The sequence below is a fragment of the Lactuca saligna genome, chromosome 9 (genome assembly GCF_052625555.1).
Source record: "Lactuca saligna cultivar CGN05327 chromosome 9, ASM5262555v1, whole genome shotgun sequence".
Classification (NCBI taxonomy): domain Eukaryota; kingdom Viridiplantae; phylum Streptophyta; class Magnoliopsida; order Asterales; family Asteraceae; genus Lactuca; species Lactuca saligna.
The window spans coordinates 190912573-190932680 of record NC_136425.1 but is presented as its reverse complement, the minus strand read 5'-3'; the positions used below and the strand labels follow the sequence as shown (position 1 = coordinate 190932680).

The 20108-nt window shown below is 32.3% G+C and overlaps 2 protein-coding genes and 1 long non-coding RNA gene across 3 annotated transcripts; 2 read left to right on the top strand and 1 right to left on the bottom strand.

Moving 5' to 3' along the window:
* The first annotated feature begins 682 nt into the window (after positions 1–682).
* LOC145018539 (uncharacterized) lies at positions 683–1303 on the top strand. The gene is made up of 3 exons (XR_013667059.1): positions 683–780; positions 883–958; positions 1240–1303. It is a non-coding gene; the product is annotated as an uncharacterized LOC145018539 (long non-coding RNA).
* Position 1304: 1 nt separating this feature from the next.
* Positions 1305–1980, top strand: LOC145018538 (uncharacterized). Its single transcript, XM_078976414.1, has 2 exons — positions 1305–1565; positions 1779–1980. The coding sequence occupies exons 1-2, from the start codon at positions 1308–1310 to the stop codon at positions 1881–1883; spliced, it is 363 nt and encodes a 120-aa protein (XP_078832540.1). The 5' UTR covers positions 1305–1307; the 3' UTR covers positions 1884–1980.
* Positions 1981–10959: 8979 nt separating this feature from the next.
* LOC145017053 (expansin-B15-like) lies at positions 10960–16023 on the bottom strand. The gene is made up of 4 exons (XM_078975156.1): positions 15855–16023; positions 15571–15683; positions 13262–13452; positions 10960–11281 (listed from the first exon to the last, which is right to left on the bottom strand). The coding sequence occupies exons 1-4, from the start codon at positions 16021–16023 to the stop codon at positions 10960–10962; spliced, it is 795 nt and encodes a 264-aa protein (XP_078831282.1).
* Positions 16024–20108: the final 4085 nt, after the last annotated feature.

Here is a 20108-nt window from a genome sequence, read left to right as displayed (position 1 = left end):
ATTAGTTGAAATATAGGAAGCTAATCTTTATAACTTCTTTGTATGTGTTCATAGACTTTAATCGAGGCACAACAAGATATACAGTTGATGAGGTTTGCCGACTATTTTGGACGTGCATTTTCTAGCGTGACTGCTTCACAATTTCCCTGGGTGAAGTTATTGAGAGAATCTCCTGTTGCTAAGGTTGCAAATGTTAGTTCTCCTCTTAGACTCTCTCTTCATATAATGTAATTCAAAAGGATTCGAACTTATGCTGCCAAATTTTAGGCCCTGTGACTGTGTTCTCTACTAATTAACATGATATCATGGTATAAAGATTTTGAAATCTGAATATTTCAAACTGTTTGTGTATGATTCAGTGCTTTTTGTATCAAAATATACACTTTTACTATTTTCCACACACACACACAAAGCTTCTAATCCACTTTCTCTCAAGTGCAGAATCCTGTGTCACATATTCCTGAGGCTGTTTACAAAACCTCAGTTGATTGGATCAACAAACTATCCATGGAAGCCCTTAGTTCTTTTCTCCTTTGGTCCTTAGACAGCATTCTTGCTGACTTTGCAATTCAACAAGGTGGCATTATATATATATATATATATATATATATATATATATATATATATATATATATATATAAGAATCAGTATAGAATATTAATGCGGGAGTGTTTGTAGCTTTTTGGGTGTGCATATCTTGGACCATTTGGGCATTTCTACCACTTATTGTTGGATAAGTTGTTCAAGGGCAAAAAAGACACGACAACAGTTGCCAAAAAGGTATCCTAAGAACCTTTGATAATAAGGATAACAATGGAAATTTACAATCTTACAACTGAATTATATGACACCTAATTCGCGATTTGATCTATATATTTGTAGGTGTTGCTTGAACAAGTGACATCTTCTCCATGGAACAACTTGATTTTTATGCTTCACTATGGGCTTGTTATCGAGGGTAAGGTCTTTTTGGTTCCTTGTTTGAATAAATATGTTGACTATAATTATTTTAGTAGATAAACGATTATGAATTGGTTTAATGCTAATGGGGGTGTTTGGATGTATGATTTGAAAGTTATTATTTTGTTTTGAAAAATAACAAAATCATGAGTAATGATAGAAATAAGTTTTTCTATATAATCTGTAAATAACTTTTCTTGCATTTAACCTTTTTAAAGTTGATATCATTTTTCAACTTTAAAGTCATATAATAATTTATGGTCATGTATATATATGCAGGAAGATCATGGATCCAAGTGAAATCTAAAATCAAGAAGGAATACCCCACAGTACAATACGCAGCTGCCATGGCTTTGCCACCTTTATCTATTCGAGGTGATTTGGGAGTTGTTTCTACTGCTGGAGTTAGATATGCATATCCACTCCTAAAATCATTTGCAAAAATGGGACCTCAAGGTGTTCTTGGTGCCACAAAGCTTTTACGCCCTTTTTCAGAAATAGTTGATTCATTGGGACTCAAAGATCCTTTCATTAGAAATTGGGTGGATCTTTTGTCTTTCTTACTTGCTGGAGTGAAATCCGATGGTGTTCTTTCAGCAGAAATGGTACATAATCATATCATACATTAAAAAGTTTCTTTTAAGGTAGTTTTACTTTTTGGTATGATGGAATTGAGGAAGGAATGGAATGGGCTATTCCATTACCACATGTCCTCATCCATTCCATTCCAACCAAACAGAATCCATTCTATTCCTTCATATTTTATAGTTCTCTAAATGTCTAATCTTTTGCATGTATATATATCCACATATTTGCAGATTTATATGTTTGCAGAATGGTATAAACCAGGTTGTAGTTTAGAATACCCTGTTGGTGGAACTGGAGCACTTGTTGAGGCTCTTGTTCTCAGATTTTCCTTCTGATAAACTTCCAAAAATGTCAGAACCTTCACAACTTATGACAGAAAATACACGTTCTGATCTTTATGTTGCACTCCCTGTTCTCAGTCAAGGAAAGAAATGGGTCTTTCTATACAGGTAAAATTTCATCTTCATCATATTTTCAGTTTCACATTATTCTTGAATCTTGATATATCATTATCTTTTTTATATGTTAGTACATGGAGGCATGGCATATCTCTTTCAACCTTATATAGAAGAAGCAATCTTTGCCCTGGGTTAAGTCTACTGGTAATGTCTTGTCTTCGTTTCTCTATATGTTGACAAAAGACTTTTCTACCCTTTTTCACTATGATGAGTAAATACTATACAGGGATCGAATGATACATTTGTGTTTACAAATACACCAGGGCGTCCTGTTATATATCGCCCCACAGGTACTGCATTTTCTTGATAATATATAAAAAAATCTTTTATAATTTTAATATTTATTTGGGATTTATTATGTTAATTGTGCATTTATTAGGGGTGAATCGGTATTTTACTCTTTGTTCAACTGAGTATTTAGCGCTTGGTGGGGGAAATCATTTTGCATTGTATCTCGATAGTGACTTGTAAGAGTGTTGCACTTGCATCATTCCTATTTTTCTTTTTGAGGGATAATATGGTAATTTGGCAATTTGCATATATTTTTTCCCCAGATTAAATGGGTCAAGTTTGGCCTCAGAAACTTATGGTAACTCTTGTTTGTCCCACACCCAAGAATTTGAAGTGAAGGAAATTGAGGTGCTTTCTCTCACTTATTTTTGCAAATATTACATTTTTGGTCCTCGAGTATGGCTGGTTTTGTTTAATTTGGGTCCTACAAAATTCTCTTGCAAATTTGATCGTTATTTGAGGTTTTTGTAACGTTTTTACTCTTCGTTCCAAGTAAAATGAGTTGGGACTAAAATTGAAAAGATCAGCAATTGACAACCTTTCTCTGTGTTCAATGCTTTAGCTGTGTTTGCTCTAAGGGAGATCAACTTATCACAAGTAAGTTACTGTTTCACCCTTTTATTTAATATTTTTGTGATTGAATGAAAGTCTTAATGAAAGTAATTGACAACCTTTCTCTGTAAATGATGTTGTGATTGTGGGAGAGGTGTTGTGTTTTTCTCTGTTGCTAGGTAACCTTCTCAACAACAACATTCTACTTAAGCAGGTGAGTAATCAAGATTAGGGGAGACTTGTAATCATGTTTGACATTCCTTTCCAGTAAGAAAAAGAGTTGTATGATTATTTGTTAGTTTTATAGGAATGTATAACCCATGTTAGCAATGTTTTATTTTTGTTTAACATTTGAATGATTCTTTGTATGACATTACAATTTGTGTAATTTATTTTATTTTTTGAGTATGAAATTTTATTTTATATTATGCAATGGATTGTATTTTTTTGTATATGGTATTTTATTTCTATTATGAGAAATTAAATGCAAATTTAATTTAAAAATTAATAAATATATAAATTTATTTTTTTTAAACATTTAAATTTACGATACGCAAAAATGTGTGTCATCTTCATTTATGACATGGCCTTTCTTGACAGGGGCTTTCTTGATACGCATTGCGTGTCATTAACACGCGCGTCGTAAGGTTACGACACGCTAATGCGTGTCATCTTCCTTTATGACAGGGCCTTCCTTGATACGCATTGCGTGTCGTAAACGCGCGTCGTAAATGAGCGTCGTAAATGAGCGTCGTCTATAGACGACGCGCAAAAGCGCGTCGTCTCTCTTTATGACAGGGCCTTCCTTGAGATGCATTTGCGCGTCGTCTGAGCCTTTTACGACGCGCAATGAGCATCGTAAAAGGCCTTTTTTCTTGTAGTGCCAACAGAAATTCGACAATTCTTGGGCCTTGCTGGCTACTACCGAAGGTTCATATAGAACTTCTCGAAGATTGCGAAACCACTTACCACCCTGACCCAAAAGGGTGTTACTTTCGATTGGAAAGAAAGACAAAACGCTGCATTCCAAACACTGAAGCAAGCTCTATGCAGCGCACCTATTTTGTCCTTTCCAAAAGGTACAGAAGACTTCGTGGTCTACTGTGATGCATCTAATCAAGGTCTTGGATGCGTACTAATGCTGCGATGTAAGGTCATTTCTTACGCCTCAAGACAACTGAAGACGCACGAAGTCAACTACACTACCCACGATCTTGAACTAGAAGCAATCGTTTTCGCACTAAAGATCTGGAGACACTATCTTTATGGCACAAAATGCACAATCTTCACCGATCATAAAAGCCTCCAGCACATTCTAAACCAAAAAGAACTCAACATGAGGCAGAGACGATGGGTTGAACTACTTAGCGACTATGAATGCGAGATTCGCTATCACCCAGGAAAAGCAAATGTAGTAGCTGATGCTCTTATTCGAAAAGAATACTCAGGCCGTCGAGTGAAATCCCTAACCATGACGATCCATTCACATCTATCCACACAAATCAAGGAAGCTCAGAGGGAAGCCTTGAAAACAGAGAATGTGGCAGGTGAAGCCCTAAGAGGAATGGATAAGAATCTTGCAGTCAAGGGGGACGGAGTTCGTTACTTCATGGATCGAATCTGGACACTGAAGTTTGGTGGATTCAGAGACGTGGTCATGAACGAGGCGCATAAGACTCGATACTCCGTGCATCCAGGTTCGGAAAAAATGTATCTGGACCTCAAGAAACTATACTGGTGGCCGAACATGAAAGCAGAGATAGCTACCTATGTGGGAAAGTGTCTGACTTGTGCCAAAGTCAAGGTAGAATACCAGAAACCATCAGGATTGCTACAATAACCCAAAATACCTGAGTGGAAGTGGGAACGGATAACCATGGATTTCATAACCAAACTACCCAAGACAACAGGTGGACTAGACACCATCTGGGTATTTTTCGATAGGTTAACCAAATCCGCACACTTCCTACTCATAAAGGAAACCGATAAGATGGAGAAGCTAACTCGAACTTACATCCGAGATATTGTACGACTGCACGGTGTACCAATATCCATTATCTCTGACAGAGATAGTAGGTTCACCTCACGATTCTGGAAATCGTTACAAAAATCCCTAGGAACGAGGCTCGACATGAGTACTGCTTACCATCTACAAACCGACGGTCAAAGTGAAAGGACCATACAAACCCTAGAAGATATGCTAAGAGCTTGTGTAATCGATTTTGGCAAAGCATGGGATACCCATTTACCACTAATTGAATTTTCGTACAACAATAGCTATCACTCCAACATTAAAGGTGCTCCATTCGAAGCCCTCTACGGCCGGAAGTGCAGATCACCACTGTGCTGGACTGAAGTAGGTGACACACAACTAGCCAAGGGACAAGTACCCAACAACACTCTCACTGGCCCATAAATCATAAGAGAGACAACCGAAAAGATTGTGCAAATTCGGGAACGACTAAAGGCTTCAAGAGACAGACAAAAGAGTTATGCGGACAAGAGACGGAAGCCCTTGGAATTTCAGGTCGGGGTCCGAGTTCTATTAAAGGTCTCGCCCTGGACAGGGTTAATACATTTCGGAAAGCGGGGGAAACTAAACCCAAGGTATGTTGGACCATTCGAGATCCTCGCAAGGATCGGCCCGGTAGCCTACAAACTTTATCTACCACAGGAACTCAGTAACATACACCCTACCTTTCATGTGTCAAACTTGAAGAAGTGTTTTTCTGATGAGACCCTCGTCGTCCCTTTAGACGAGATCGAAATCAACGAGAGTCTCCACTTTATAGAAGAGCCAATTGAAATCATGGATAGGGAAATAAAGAGAACAAAACAAAGTCGCATCCCCATCGTGAAGGTCCGCTGGAATGCAAAGCGAGGACCTGAATACACATGGGAACGCGAAGATCAGATGAAACACAAATACACCTGGGCAAGCTTTAGTTTTTGCCTTGGGGGCGAGTATCGCCAATGCTCGGTGGTGGATCTTGCCTGTCGACTAGGGATCTACGATCAACCCTTGGTTTCAACAAACATCTTTCGGGCCTTTTTGGCACACACTCATATGGTGTTCCCCGATGGAGTTACAAGCACGGGCTGGTGGAATACCATTGGAAACAAAGTTTACATCCCAAAGTCTGCACAGGAAGGGAGCATCCGATCCCCAACTCACCGCCTCATACACCGCCTTATTTCCTCCACCATCAATCAAAGAAAAGATGATGACAAGGTCTCCAACCTTGACGTCTTCTATTTATGGAGCATAATTACACCCGACGTCTTTTGCAACATCCCTTGGTGTATAGCTTCATACCTTTCGGAGGGTGCGGTCAAAGATCGCAAAACCTCCCGTATTAATGGTGGAATGTTTGTCACCCGATTGGCTAACTCATTCGGGTTGATGAACCGCGGTGCATGGAACCTCATGACATTGATCCCGACACCTCCGTTCAATCCCATTCTTTTCCGAAGAGCCCGGATTATTGAAGACTATGGTGGTGGCCATTATACCATCCCGAATGATGACCCCGTTGTTGGTCCCGAAGCACCAGGAAGGAGGGTGAGATCATGAAGAGAGCGGGATGTGGAGGACGAGCCGCCAGTGATTCCGGTCGAGAATGAAGACGTACCAATGGATTGGTACAATGTGGAGATGAGGCGGATGCAGGATCAAATGGCGCGGGGGTTGAACTTTAGCAACCAATCCCATATTTGAATTTTTGACCACTTCAATATCCCACATATTGATGGTGGAAATTACCCATTTATTCCATCTTGGGATGAGGTGATTGGTGCGCGACGGAGTGGAGCCGGAGGAAGTGGAGCCGTGGATGATGAGGAGGACGAAGATTGATTTTTGTGTTTTAATCGAAAATTTTTTATTTTTTTTGTTTTGTTTTTATTCTTATTTGGTGTGTATGACTTGTTTGAAATTTTATTGTGCTTAATGATTGTATGCTTTAGTTATTTTTCAGGGTTGGATTAGGATTGCTTGCTTAGGATGGTTTAGAGTTATAGCAAATGGATGTTATCACGAGTGAAAGCGAGTCAAGGAAGCGGAACTTTAACGTCAAAGTGTCGAGTCCGGTCCTTAGGGGTATGAGCAATTGAGTCTAATCATGGGGAAGAGTTAAAGAAGTTTTTAGAGGCTAAAACAGTTGCAAAATACCAATTTTTTCTGTTCAGTGGCCTACTCGTCGAGTGCACTAAGCTGACTCGACGAGTCGCCTTGTATTTTCACAAATTCTGAGAAGGCGCGCTGGTACTCGACGAGTCCACCATAAGACTTGACGAGTCGTTCAATTTTTATGCCAACGGACTGCTGATTTGATGCTGCTACTTGTACCACTCTCACTTATTCTTCCATATCAATTCTTGAAGATCTTACACCGATTTCCGCATATTTGGAGCGACCCACACGACACGAGAGACCCAAGACATGGATGAGATTTTACCATGTCTAAACTTAAATTGAAGTTGGAGCTTAAATGAGAGTGATCAACCTATCCACTGCTATCCCAGGGGAGTTTGTTCCAATTCCCTCTTTAGTTTCTTTTTATGTTTTTATGCATAATATGCAATGAGGGCATTGCATCACATAAGTGTGGGGTAGGGGGTTGGTTACGTAATAGTCAATTTTATGGTCAATTTTAAAAAATTTGCATACCAAAAGTATTATTTAGGACTTAATTAGAAAATTTTGGTAAAAAATTAAGATTCCATGTTAGAATTGTGTTGATAATTGCATGAAAACCCGAATGTTTAGTTGAGCTTATATACGTTCTAGTGCATTTGTGGCTTCCTTATTTCAGTGAAATCATGAGACAAAAACACAACCTTGCTCAGCCTAAGGGATGCAATATGTTTAGCAGCCTAAACCTGAAATGTATCCAGGAAAATTTTTATCGTTAGCTAATAAAGGTTGAGATTGAGCGCCCCTGCTTAAGCATGTAGAGATTTGAGTGACAAAAGTGAGGTATACATGTAAAAAAAAGAGAGAATTACAAGAAAAATTGTAAGAATTTTGGAGCAAATGAAGTGAAGATCTAAAGATCAAAATTCCAAGAAATCCAAAAAGTTGAAGATACCAAAAGTCAATACAAGTTGGTGAATTCAAAGATATCAAAGATTAAATTATCAAGAAAGTGAAGAATTCAAAAAGCTCCATAGTGGTATCGAAAAGTTGTAATTCTAGAATATGTATGCTTGGGTTGCTCAATTAAAAATACCTTGAGGGTAAAGAGGTTTTCTGAGGATGGATTCGGAGGGTTGCATAAAATGAGCATAGTTCGGGGTGAGTGGGCGAATGTTTATGAGGATTGTGAGTATTTGGAGTATGGGGGGTTCTTTAGGAAAAATTTTAGACACAAATGCATGAGTTGCGGTCTTGACATAATGGCTGGGTTAGATTGGAGTTGTCATACAAAATTCTAATGTGTTAAAATTCAGTTTTGCTTGGGGGCAAGCAAAAGACAAGTGTGGGGTATTTTGATATGTGCATATTTAGTGTCTATTAAGTATAGTTTTTTATTCATATATTAGCTAAATTATCGCATATTATGGACAAAAGGTACTTAAAAGTGTTAAATTATGTTTTTCAGTCCAAAGATGAAGCTCGGAAGCAAAAGGAAGCAAGAGAAGCGGTTAGGAGCTCGAGAGTGGAATGAAGAAGAAAAACACCTAAAAAAGGCTTCTACTCGGTGAGTCAATCCTGGACTCGACGAGTCCGATCGAGGAATCGGAAGGATAATGATTCGGAAGTCCAGATAGTTATCGCAATACGTGTTATGTGAGAGGGACTCGACGAGTCAGATCACTTATTTAAAGATAACTCCACAGATCGAGAGGAAAAAATTCTGGGAAGTTTCAGAAGTGCTTTGCTACGATTAAGAAGCCAGAAGAACCCTAGAAGTCGACAAAGGAAGCTAGAATTCGATTCCGGAAGTAATTAAGGCACAATTTCATCATTCTACTTATTCTTTTGTTTTGTCAATATGATTAAGCAACTTGAACTTGTTTGTTTGCTGTTATTTACCTTAATTATGAACTAAAATCTTTAGACTTCTGTTTGGGGATACAAAGTTGACAATATGGTTTGATTAATTGGTAGGATTAATTCCAAGTTGATGAATTTTTGTTATTTTAGCTTGCTAAAGAACCTTATGTATGGATAATAACCAATTTGCTGTTAATAGGAAAATAATTGATTAGCATGAACATCTATTAATTATCAACCTCATATGATATGTGACCACTATACTATATGTCTAGGATTAATGAATATGAAACTAGAATTAATAAGGAAATTGAGTAAATTCATGTGCAAGCTTGTAAGATGACCATCAAACAAGAGGTTAATTAAGAATAATAAATTAATTAGCTATTGCAAGTCTAACTTAACCCGAATAATTAATCTAGTAAATATAATTAAATTAAGCAATTGGCCACTGTTTGAGTTAGTTTATTTGCTAAGGATTAGGGTAGTGAACATGAACCTAATCACTTGAATCGGTAACCAATGAAAGAATTAATCCATTGCACTATTACCTTGAAATCAACCATAGAGTTAACCGAGTTGAACTAAACAGAAGTTCCTTTCCCATTATTGAATCTAGTTAAATTGTTATTTTCTAGTCTTAAATTAGTTATAGTTAGTAAGTTTCTAGTCTTGTAAAACTAGAGAAAAAACCCTTATTTATTAATCAACTTAGATAGAATTAGTTTTTAATTTAATTTTCCGTTCCCTGTGTTCGATACCCTGCTTATTTAGCTATACCACAATTGATAGGTTCACTGCCTTTTGTGTGTTATTTGATAATTAAAGTAGGATTAAAACTAAGTGAGTTTTACACACATCACACCCTAACAATTAGATTAATTAAAAGTAAAGGACTAAAGCTGTAATCGTTTAATAGTTGAACAAAGGGATTCCAGAACCTTCCTCGAGGTGGTGGATGGTTTTGCGGAGAAATTCAAGGGTTTCTAGAATATCCCTTAAAGATAATTAAGAAGTTGGATAATTACAAATTTTGAAATAATAATATTATATTCCAATTAGGGTTTCCAAAGGTCATTGTATCAACTATAAATAAGGTCTCTTGGCATCACATTTTCAACCATCACTTCTACTAACATAATAGTGGAAATTCATATCCCCTTTCCTATCTTTTCAACTTTCCTTAGTTGCTAGGGTTTGGGTGTGTACCATCAAAGACACAAGATTTTTGGTGCTTGCTTCCAGAAGTTTTTGAAGAATGATTTTATTAGTTATTTACAATAATAACTAAAAGGTATGCAACCCCCTACTGTCTCTGCCCATATATACAACCATGTCAATAAGGGACGGTGGCATTGCCAAGCCAAGTATGACTTGAAGTTGTGACTTCGAGAAGACCAAGGCTATAAGGGATTAATAAGTCATCAAAAATGGTAGAGGAGCCAACAATTCCGACAACTACAGGGTCTCATGCGTGGTCTCCCAAAACTTTTATATGTTTGAATCATGCATTGCATTGCATATGTTATGACATGGGATGATTTTATACTATTGATGTATGCAAATTGTTCAGAATAATATATATATATATATATATATATATATATATATATATATATATATATATATATATATATATATATATATTCTGTTTTAATATGACATAGGATGATAGAATAAAAATATATATATATATATATTTCTGTTTTAACATGACATGTACTGAGATGCTAGATATTGGAGATAAATAGAAGTGATTTGGATCACTTACATGGAATTTTGGGAAAGAAAAAGGCTTATTTTTGGGAACTTAAAAGTGGATAGCATCATACTAACTAGTATTTTTGTGTATTGTAAAAGTCGTAAACCCCTTGAATCATATAATTATCTATCGACAAAAATAACATAAATGGAATAAGTCTTGGCTAAACATTATGCTTTGTAAACATAAATAGTATTTTAAAATGATATAATTAAAAGGTAGGGTCTTACACATAACCATCTTAAGGATCAACCTTCTAATTTCTAGATGGAATACATTATAGTCAAACTAAGCTGAAAACGTTACTTCAGTTTTGATCCAATTAATTTATGGATAAACGTTGTTAGCAGCTAAAAGTTGACATGTGAGAAATAAGTTTGACCAGGTACAAAGCCATTTGGAACAACGTTAGAAGCAACCACTACCTTGCCGGTTGGAGACCTGAGCCTGAACGAGTATGGGCCATGGAAAGATGGGCTGACGTCCGCTTCCCAAACCGCACCCCAAATATTCTTCATTGGAACAAACTGTTGACTACCAGCCGGAGCTATCTCCACTGAACTAAGTCCACCATCACCATCTTCAAACTCAATTACAGTTGCGAACCAGTTAGGGTTTGTCTTTGCATCAATCTTGAAAGCGATCTTTGTTCTACCATAGTAGCATGACACCCTACACATGTATATGTCTTATTAGATAACGATCTTTGTTATATCTTTACTATCTTATAAAACAAATCCCACTATTTCTAAAAATAGATTGAATAAAATAATAATATTTTTTAAGACATCCAAATCATTAAGCTAATTGTACAACTAATCACTAATAAAATAATATTAAAATTTAAACAAACTCCTATAAATCTTCTCTTCCAAGGTTTTGACCATATCTTTTTTCATCCAAATAAATACTCAACACTCTATAATTTGATCATTTCATGAATTTTCTTTATTTTTAATATGACATGTTTCCTAAAACAAACTAATGATTGAATTGAAAATAATCATTCTCCATCAACAAAATATTAATTGTCGAAACAAATTATTTGTCGCCCGCCGCTTTGCGTGGATAAACGGCTTATATATATATATATATATATATATATATATATATATATATATATATATATATATATATATACACTAGCCGTTACCCGCGCACAGCGGCGGGGACAAATAGCTTCTTTCAACGATATTTTTTTAAGGAAAAATGTTATGTTCCAAAAGAAAGTTCATGTCGTGGGTGAGAGGAAGAGCGGTAGTCGTGATAGTGGTTGGTTGAAGGCGGAAGGAGACAGAGAGGTTGTGGTGGTGGTGGTTATATTGTCTTGGTTACTGGTTAGGGTTCTTCGAGAGAGTGTGCGTATATTTCTTACTTTGAAGGGATTACGAAGATAAATATTATGAGATGGCTTGTTACCGATGTGAGAGAAGAGATCCTCTATAAACTGTTGACATTAACTGCTTCAAATGGCTGAAGTGTTGAGATTGACGGGTTCAATTTGCAAATGAATTCTTCTATTAATTTGATACGAGATTTTTAGGGGATAAAGGATAGGGTTAAAGTTTTAATATTATTATATTATAAATGGGTTGTACTTCAAGCTTAATAGTTTGGACGTCTTAAAAAAATAATATTATTATACTCAATCTATTTATAGAAATAATTAGATTTCTTTTATAAGTAGTAAAGATATATATATATATATATATATATATATATATATATATATATATATATATATATATATATATATATATATATATATATATAGGTTCAGGTTCATTTGAGATCATTTTAATTTTGTGAGACCGTGAGACCAAATCTAAAAATAATTTTAAAATGTAAAATAAATGAAAAAATCCAAAAATTCTTTTTTTAAATATTATTATCGGAACTTGAATTAACTAAAAAAAACTAAAAAAACTAAAAACTAAAAAAAAAAATCCCGCTTTTTTTTTTTTTTTTTTGTTTTTAAATATGTGAAATATTCTAATAGAATATTAAACTGGCATATTATAAAAAATAATTTTAAAATGCAAAGTAAATGGAAAAATCTAAAAATTCTTTTTTTAAATATCATTTCGGAACTTGAATTAACTGAAAAAAATAAAAAGAATCCCATTTTTTTTTGAAAAATACGTGAAATATTCTAATAGAATATTACACTATATATACATATTCAAAAAAATATTTTTAGAATGCAAAATAAATGGAAAAATCTAAAAATACTTTTTTTAAATATTATTTGCGGAACTTAAATTAACTAAAAAAAATAAAAAAATAAAAAAAAAATCTCGTTTTTTTTTGAAAAATACGTGAAATATTATAATAGAATATTACACTGTACATATTCTAAAAAATAATTTTAAAATGCAAAATAAATGAAAATATCCAAAAATTCTTTTTTTTTTAAATATTATTTTCGGAACTTGAATTAACTAAAAAGATTTTTTAAAAAACTTAAAAAAAATAAAAAAATGCATGTCACGGTCTCACAAAATATAGGTGGTCTCAAATGAACCTAATCCTACATATATATATATATATATATATATATATATATATATATATATATATATATATATATATATCACACACACACACACACACACACACTCAATCACTCGTTTAATAAAATCATGCACGTACCTTCGATATTGAATATCAACTTGGCCGAGATTACGGAGGTTATCGGCTTGTCCTTGATTCGCCATTGCACCAAAAGCAGTCCCGCTTAAATCAAAATGGAACGGAACATTGTTACATGCTCCTGGGCACTCGTCAGTTATTGTTACAGTAATAGGGTTCGCAGAGCAGTATGGCTCTCGACTGCATTTAATCTAAGAAGAATTAACCACAATAATCAAGTTAAGATATATATATATATATATATATATATATATATATATATATATATATATATATATATATATATATATATATATATATATATATATATATATATATATATATATATATATATATATATATATATATATATAGGGGAGGGTTCAATTGAGAAAAAAAAAGTTGAGAATGGGGGAATCGTTCTCAGCCAATCATTTATTTTTGCCGCAAAAGGCTCCAACGTACCGGCTGAAATGGGAAACGAATGCACATGTGTTTTTTAACATAACATATTTCCTTCAACTATGCTAATCATTACCTTAATATATATACAAAAACATAGTTTTTTCGTTTTTTTAAATTTTTATAAGCTATTTTTATCAAAAAATGATTTTAAATATACCAAAATTCATGATTTTTTATTCTCTACAAATAGACATCCATATTAATATAGTTTTAAGATAAAATAATTTTTTTTTTAATTTTTTTTATTTTTTATCAGCTATCATTATTTATAAATGAATAACAATGCATCAGGTTTTATTACAGTACATTCGTTATTCACTTATGAATAAAAAGTATGATTCTTTTTTTACAATTTAAGTATCATTTATATATGAATACAACATATAATAAACATAGTATGTTCATATTTTAATATTGGACGATCAATTCACTTGTGAATATTAACATAGTATATTCACTTGTGAATATTAGATGATATATTCACTTATGAGTATTAAATGATATTTTATATGTAAATATTACATAGTATTACATGCTATATCACATGTGAATATTACAGAGTATATCCACTTATGAATATTAGATGATATATTCAATTATGAATATTACACAGTATATTCACATATGAATATTAGAAGGTATACCCAGTTATGAATATTGAAGGTATTTTGACAAATACATATAATTTTTATATGTTATTCACATATGAATAACATACAGACTTGCATATTTGTTTTGTGTTTTTAATAATCATATACTGATTCAGGTGAGAAAACAGATTGATATGTGAATATAACGTGGTAATTTAGTTTATGCATTTCATCAAACAGTTGGAGTGCAAACAAGTTAACAATTTTAAAAATATTAAAAACATCAAGTTATGAATTCCAAATCATCATATACTTCCGATTTCAATTTCAGATGCGACATCCTATCTCTGATCGATTTCTCAATTTGATTTTGATTTCCGAAAATCCGATTGGGAACCTGTGAGTACCGATTCTAAGTCCCTCAATGTCGACTGTGATTGCGAGTCCAGAACTCTGATACTAATTTCATGAACAGCGAAGAAATTCCGGTTTATTTGAAGAAATCTGGATGATTATTGAAGGTTGGAGGAAAATTTTTGATGATGAACGAACGGTTATCGAATTCTCTATAGTTACTTATTTGAGATTGAAGGTTATTACGATATTTAAAAGTTTGTCACCATGTCTTTTATGCTTAGATTAAATGAGTGGTTGAGAATGATTCCCCCATTCTCAACCTTTTTTATTTTCTCAATTGAACCCACCTCTCTCTCTCTCTCTATATATATATATATATATATATATATATATATATATATATATATATATATATATATATATATATATATATATATATATATATATATATATATATATATATAGAAGAGTTATATGGAAAATGAATGATTAGGGCAACATATATTTGAACCAAAGAAAACATAACAACACATCACTTCCACAATAACTTCCACAATACATTACTTGTGAAGAAAGAAATGAACACGTATCATTTGATTATTGGTTCCAGTAGATGTTGCCCTAGTTATTTGTTTTCCATAGAACTCATATATATATATATATATATATATATATATATATATATATATATATATATATATATATATATATATATATATATATATGTAATCATAATCAAGAAAATCACTTTGGGATTAACTTTTTCACCTGATAACAATCCCCACATCCTTTTATATATATATATATATATATATATATATATATATATATATATATATATATATATATATATATATATATATATATATATATATATAATCATAATCAAGAAAATCACTTTGGGATTAACTTCTTCACCTGATAACAATCCCCACATCCTTTTCCTTGCAAATAAATCCTAGAATTTCCTGCTGCTATCATGGCTGAGTATGGTGGAGACCGTACATCATTACCCAATCCACAAGCTCCTCCTATATATATATATATATATATATATATATATATATATATATATATATATATATATATATATATATATATATATATATATATATATATATATATATATATATATATATATTATTCACAAGTAATGAGATTTTTTCCCGAAAATGAAACAAATAATATTGAGATTTTGTTACCACTTCCAGCGCCTCTTGGATCTCCATACCATGTTCCTAGAGCTGGTGAAAACCCGTCTCTATTTGCAAAGAGGTTATCGCTTGAACACAAAGAATTGCTTGCAAAAGGAGAAGCAATTAAACACACAAAAATGTAAATGGAAAATGGGTTTTGAAGGTTGAACGCCATTTTACTTTGAATTTGCTCGGCATTCTTGGTATTTATATTGGTAACAAGAATCGGATAATTAATATTTTTATTTAGTTAGCATAACTATAATCCTTGAAATACTCTCGATACAAATTTTACAAATTGTAACACCCATATAATACATAAAACTTAAAAAAAATTAAATATAAATCCTCCTTAATAAATAGAAGTTTTTTTTTTGCCACATGTCAATCTCTCATGAGTTTTGACATTTGTCATTTTGTGGTATTGTTGAATAAATGTTTTTTCTATTTGTCATTTTCTCATTTTTTTTTATCTTTCTTAATTAACACATCATATTTACACCTTAATTAATAATTACCTTAATTGAAAATAACAATTAAATTACAATATTACAACTCATATATTATTTAATATGTTTCCTTTTAAATTCAAGTTTTAAATTTTAAATTTCAAATTTAAATAAATTTTTATTTAAACCTTCATATTTAATTTTTTTTATTTTATCCAACCCGTATAACATACGGGTCTCACAACTAGTGTTAAAATATTTGAAAACTTTAAATTTATAAGAAAATAAGAAAAATAATAAATTATTATAATTGAAATATTTTTTATCTTTTAAATTTAAACAAACAATTTAAATAAAGAAAAGAAACTAATGAATTTTTAATTTTAAGAATTTTAAAATTAAAAGGTAAGTTTATTATTAAATTTAATATCCATTTATTACTATATTTATTATATTATAATATTTTGTGGAATTTAATAAAATAGAAAAACTCATAAAATGACATGTGGAAAAAAAAAATTTAAAATAACTATAAAATGACATTTGACAAATTGAATAAGAGTGCAACAAATAGGCAAAAAAACATTAATTTATTAGAGAGGATGTGCAAAATATCAATAAGTAAATTTTTTGTAGAGAAAGATATTTCAGTATTTGTTGTGTCTAAATTTGTTGTTGTTATCGAAAATAAGTCAAGAATATAAATATTATTAGTTGTGAGATCTATGTATTACATGAATCAATCTAAAAAAAAACTAAATACAAAGATCAGAACTTTGAATTTATAAGAAAATAAGAAAAATAATAAATTATTATAATAAACATGATTTTTATCTTTTAAATTTAAACAAATGATTTAAATAAAAAACTAATAAATGAATTTTGAAATTAAAATGTTAATTATCAATGAAATTGATATCTATTTATTACTATATATATTGTAATTATTATATTAAAATATTATGTGAAATTTAATAAAATAGAAAAAAAAACTAATAAAATGAGATATGAAAAAAAATTTAACTAAAAATAACCACAAAATAATATCAGACAAATTGAATGAGAGTATGACAAATGATAAAAAAAACCTTTAATTAGTAAAAATGATACATAAGTTAGTTTGTGGAAATTTGTAAATACAATTATATAAGTAATCTCTTTTTTCATAATTATGCAACTCGTTTTCATTTTGCGTTATCAACATTAACTGCAATATCTTCACTAAGTTTTCAAAAGTAATTAATTTAAGGTTATTTCAGGCATTAGTAAGTCTTGAATTCGAATCAAAGATGCCATTTATTTCGTCATTTAAAGAAAGCGTTCACATTTCTTTCATATCTATTTAAGATTAATTAAATCTTACTACAGCGTTAATAATATTAGTACTACCTTCTGTCTGCCGGTTATGAAAGTGAAGTTCGAATTAGTCCGCAAATCACCCAAACAACTTTAAAAACACTCCAAAGTCCAAAAGTTGATGTTCTCAGCTAGCCTTCACCACAACGAAGCCAGGGGGTGTTGTCAAATTGAGCATTTATGGGGTTAAGAGGCTATTTTACAACTCATATGGGTGATGGTGGTTTGGGTCATTGTTTTTTAATGACAACGAGATAAGAATTTTACGATGTTGTGTGTATTCAGTACGATCATTATATAGATAAATCTCTCTTAGTGCATCCTAAATGGGGTTATATTCTGTAATCTATGGAACTGCTAGTGTGATTTACATAATTTATCATAGAAAAGCTAGCATTTCCAAATTATAACGTAAGAATATCATATGTTTCTGAAAAGAAGTTATAATATTCTTAAAAGTAAAAGAAGGTGAACTCCTTGTATCAAAGAACAATGACCACAACGAAGTTTCTTGCTTTGATGCATAGAGCCATTTTCAAAGTCTTATGAAATCAATTTCACAAGTTTACGTGAATTTATACATTAGTTTTAGGGATTTTTTAATATTTATAAAAAATATTAATTGAAGTGTTAATTACAAGAAATATTATGATAATTAAATATTTTAATTATGATATTATTATACATAATTAATGTTTATCACATTTAATGTTTATCACATTTATTTATGATACTATTTTTTATAATTAATATTTTATTTAATGTTTCTTATATATAAAAGCTCAAATAAGACACTAGATAAAGTTACAAAGGTAAACATTAGTTAGAAAACCGTAAACCATGGGCGGACGCAAGATTTTATAGTAGGGGTTGCACGGTAGTAGAAAAAGTAAAATTTTCGAAAATTTTTCCACGGCGACCGGAAAAGTTAGAGGTTGCCGGTGCCACCGTGGACCACCCCTAGGTCCGCCCCTGCTGTAAACAATCATTGTCAATTTCATAAACTAAATAAAAAAGAATAAAAGTCATCTTACATATTTCTTCTTCTGAAAGCTCTCCGTTATTTTTTTACAATCATAAAACTAAATATAAAAAGCCAGGAAAAATACATTTCTTGATACAAAGGGTCTATGAGAGGAGGGAGTCATTCCTCCCAACCCACTAAACCCACTGCCAAATCATTTTTTCTTTTTTATTTTCATCTTACAACACACGGAAACCCTATTTTTTAACCCACTCAACTCATTCAAGTAAAAAAAGTACAAAACAATCAACGGTAAAATCTTAATTAGCAATAGAGTTATCGGTGGTACCACTCCCGGTTCAACGGGTTGGTTAATTGGTTTCACTAACCCACTTCATCATCTCTCTACTTTCTCTCTCTCTCTCTCTCTCTCTCTCTCTCTCTCTCTCTCTCTCTCTCCCTCTCATTTTCTCGTGTACTATGTGTTTTAAAACTAGTACATTGGTTGTTTTGTATTTTTTTAATAAAGTGGGTTGCGAAAGATAGGATTTTCATGTGTTTTGGGTTGGGAAAGATAAAGAAAAAGAAGAGACAAAAATTGATGTGATAGTGGGTTCAGTAAGTTGGAAGGGAACGACTCCGTCCTCCTTAAAAATGGTAGCTCCAAGAATTCATTGTGGTATGAATAATGTCAATTATTTTTTTTAACGCTGTACCAAACGTATGTCAAAACTCAAAATAAAAAGGGTCTAAAGATGGTAGTTCATCATGCTATAGATATGCATCGAAACAAATTTACTTTATGTTCATTTGCAAACAATTTAGCAATTAACTAGCTTTACAAAACTCAATCTACGAATCCTTAATTACTTTAGGAGTTAACATAACTAAAAATTTACAAAGAAGGTTATAGGTAGGCGTGGCCATGTAACACCCATAAAATTCATGCCAAATTTAAACTTTTCAAAAACACTTTAAGACAATAGTTATTACAACTTTGTTTCCAAAATAGTCTATATCAGAGTTTTCAGTACGATCACGCATTTGCCTTGTCGCGATCCCCCGATGTCCCTGAAACAATAAATTGAAACTCTAAGCCCGAAATCTTAGTGAGTTCCCCCAAAATACCCATACTCACAGTAACACACATAAAATCATATACAACATACTATGAGTCCAGTCAACCATCAGGTTGGAATAACCCATGCCCACAACCAACAGGTTGGAATGCCCACATACTATGGGTCCAGTCATCCTCGGGATGGAATACCCCAGGCCCACAACCAACAGGTTGGAATGCCCACATACTATGAGTCCAATCATCTTCGGGATGGAATAGTCATGACCCACAACCAACATGTTGAAATGCCCAGGTCTATTGGCCTCCGTATAAAGCAGGTAAGCCTCAACCGCTAAACAACCATGTGCACATATATATAATAGATAATCACATAATAGTCTATAAACAACAACTGATCTAACGGATCATAC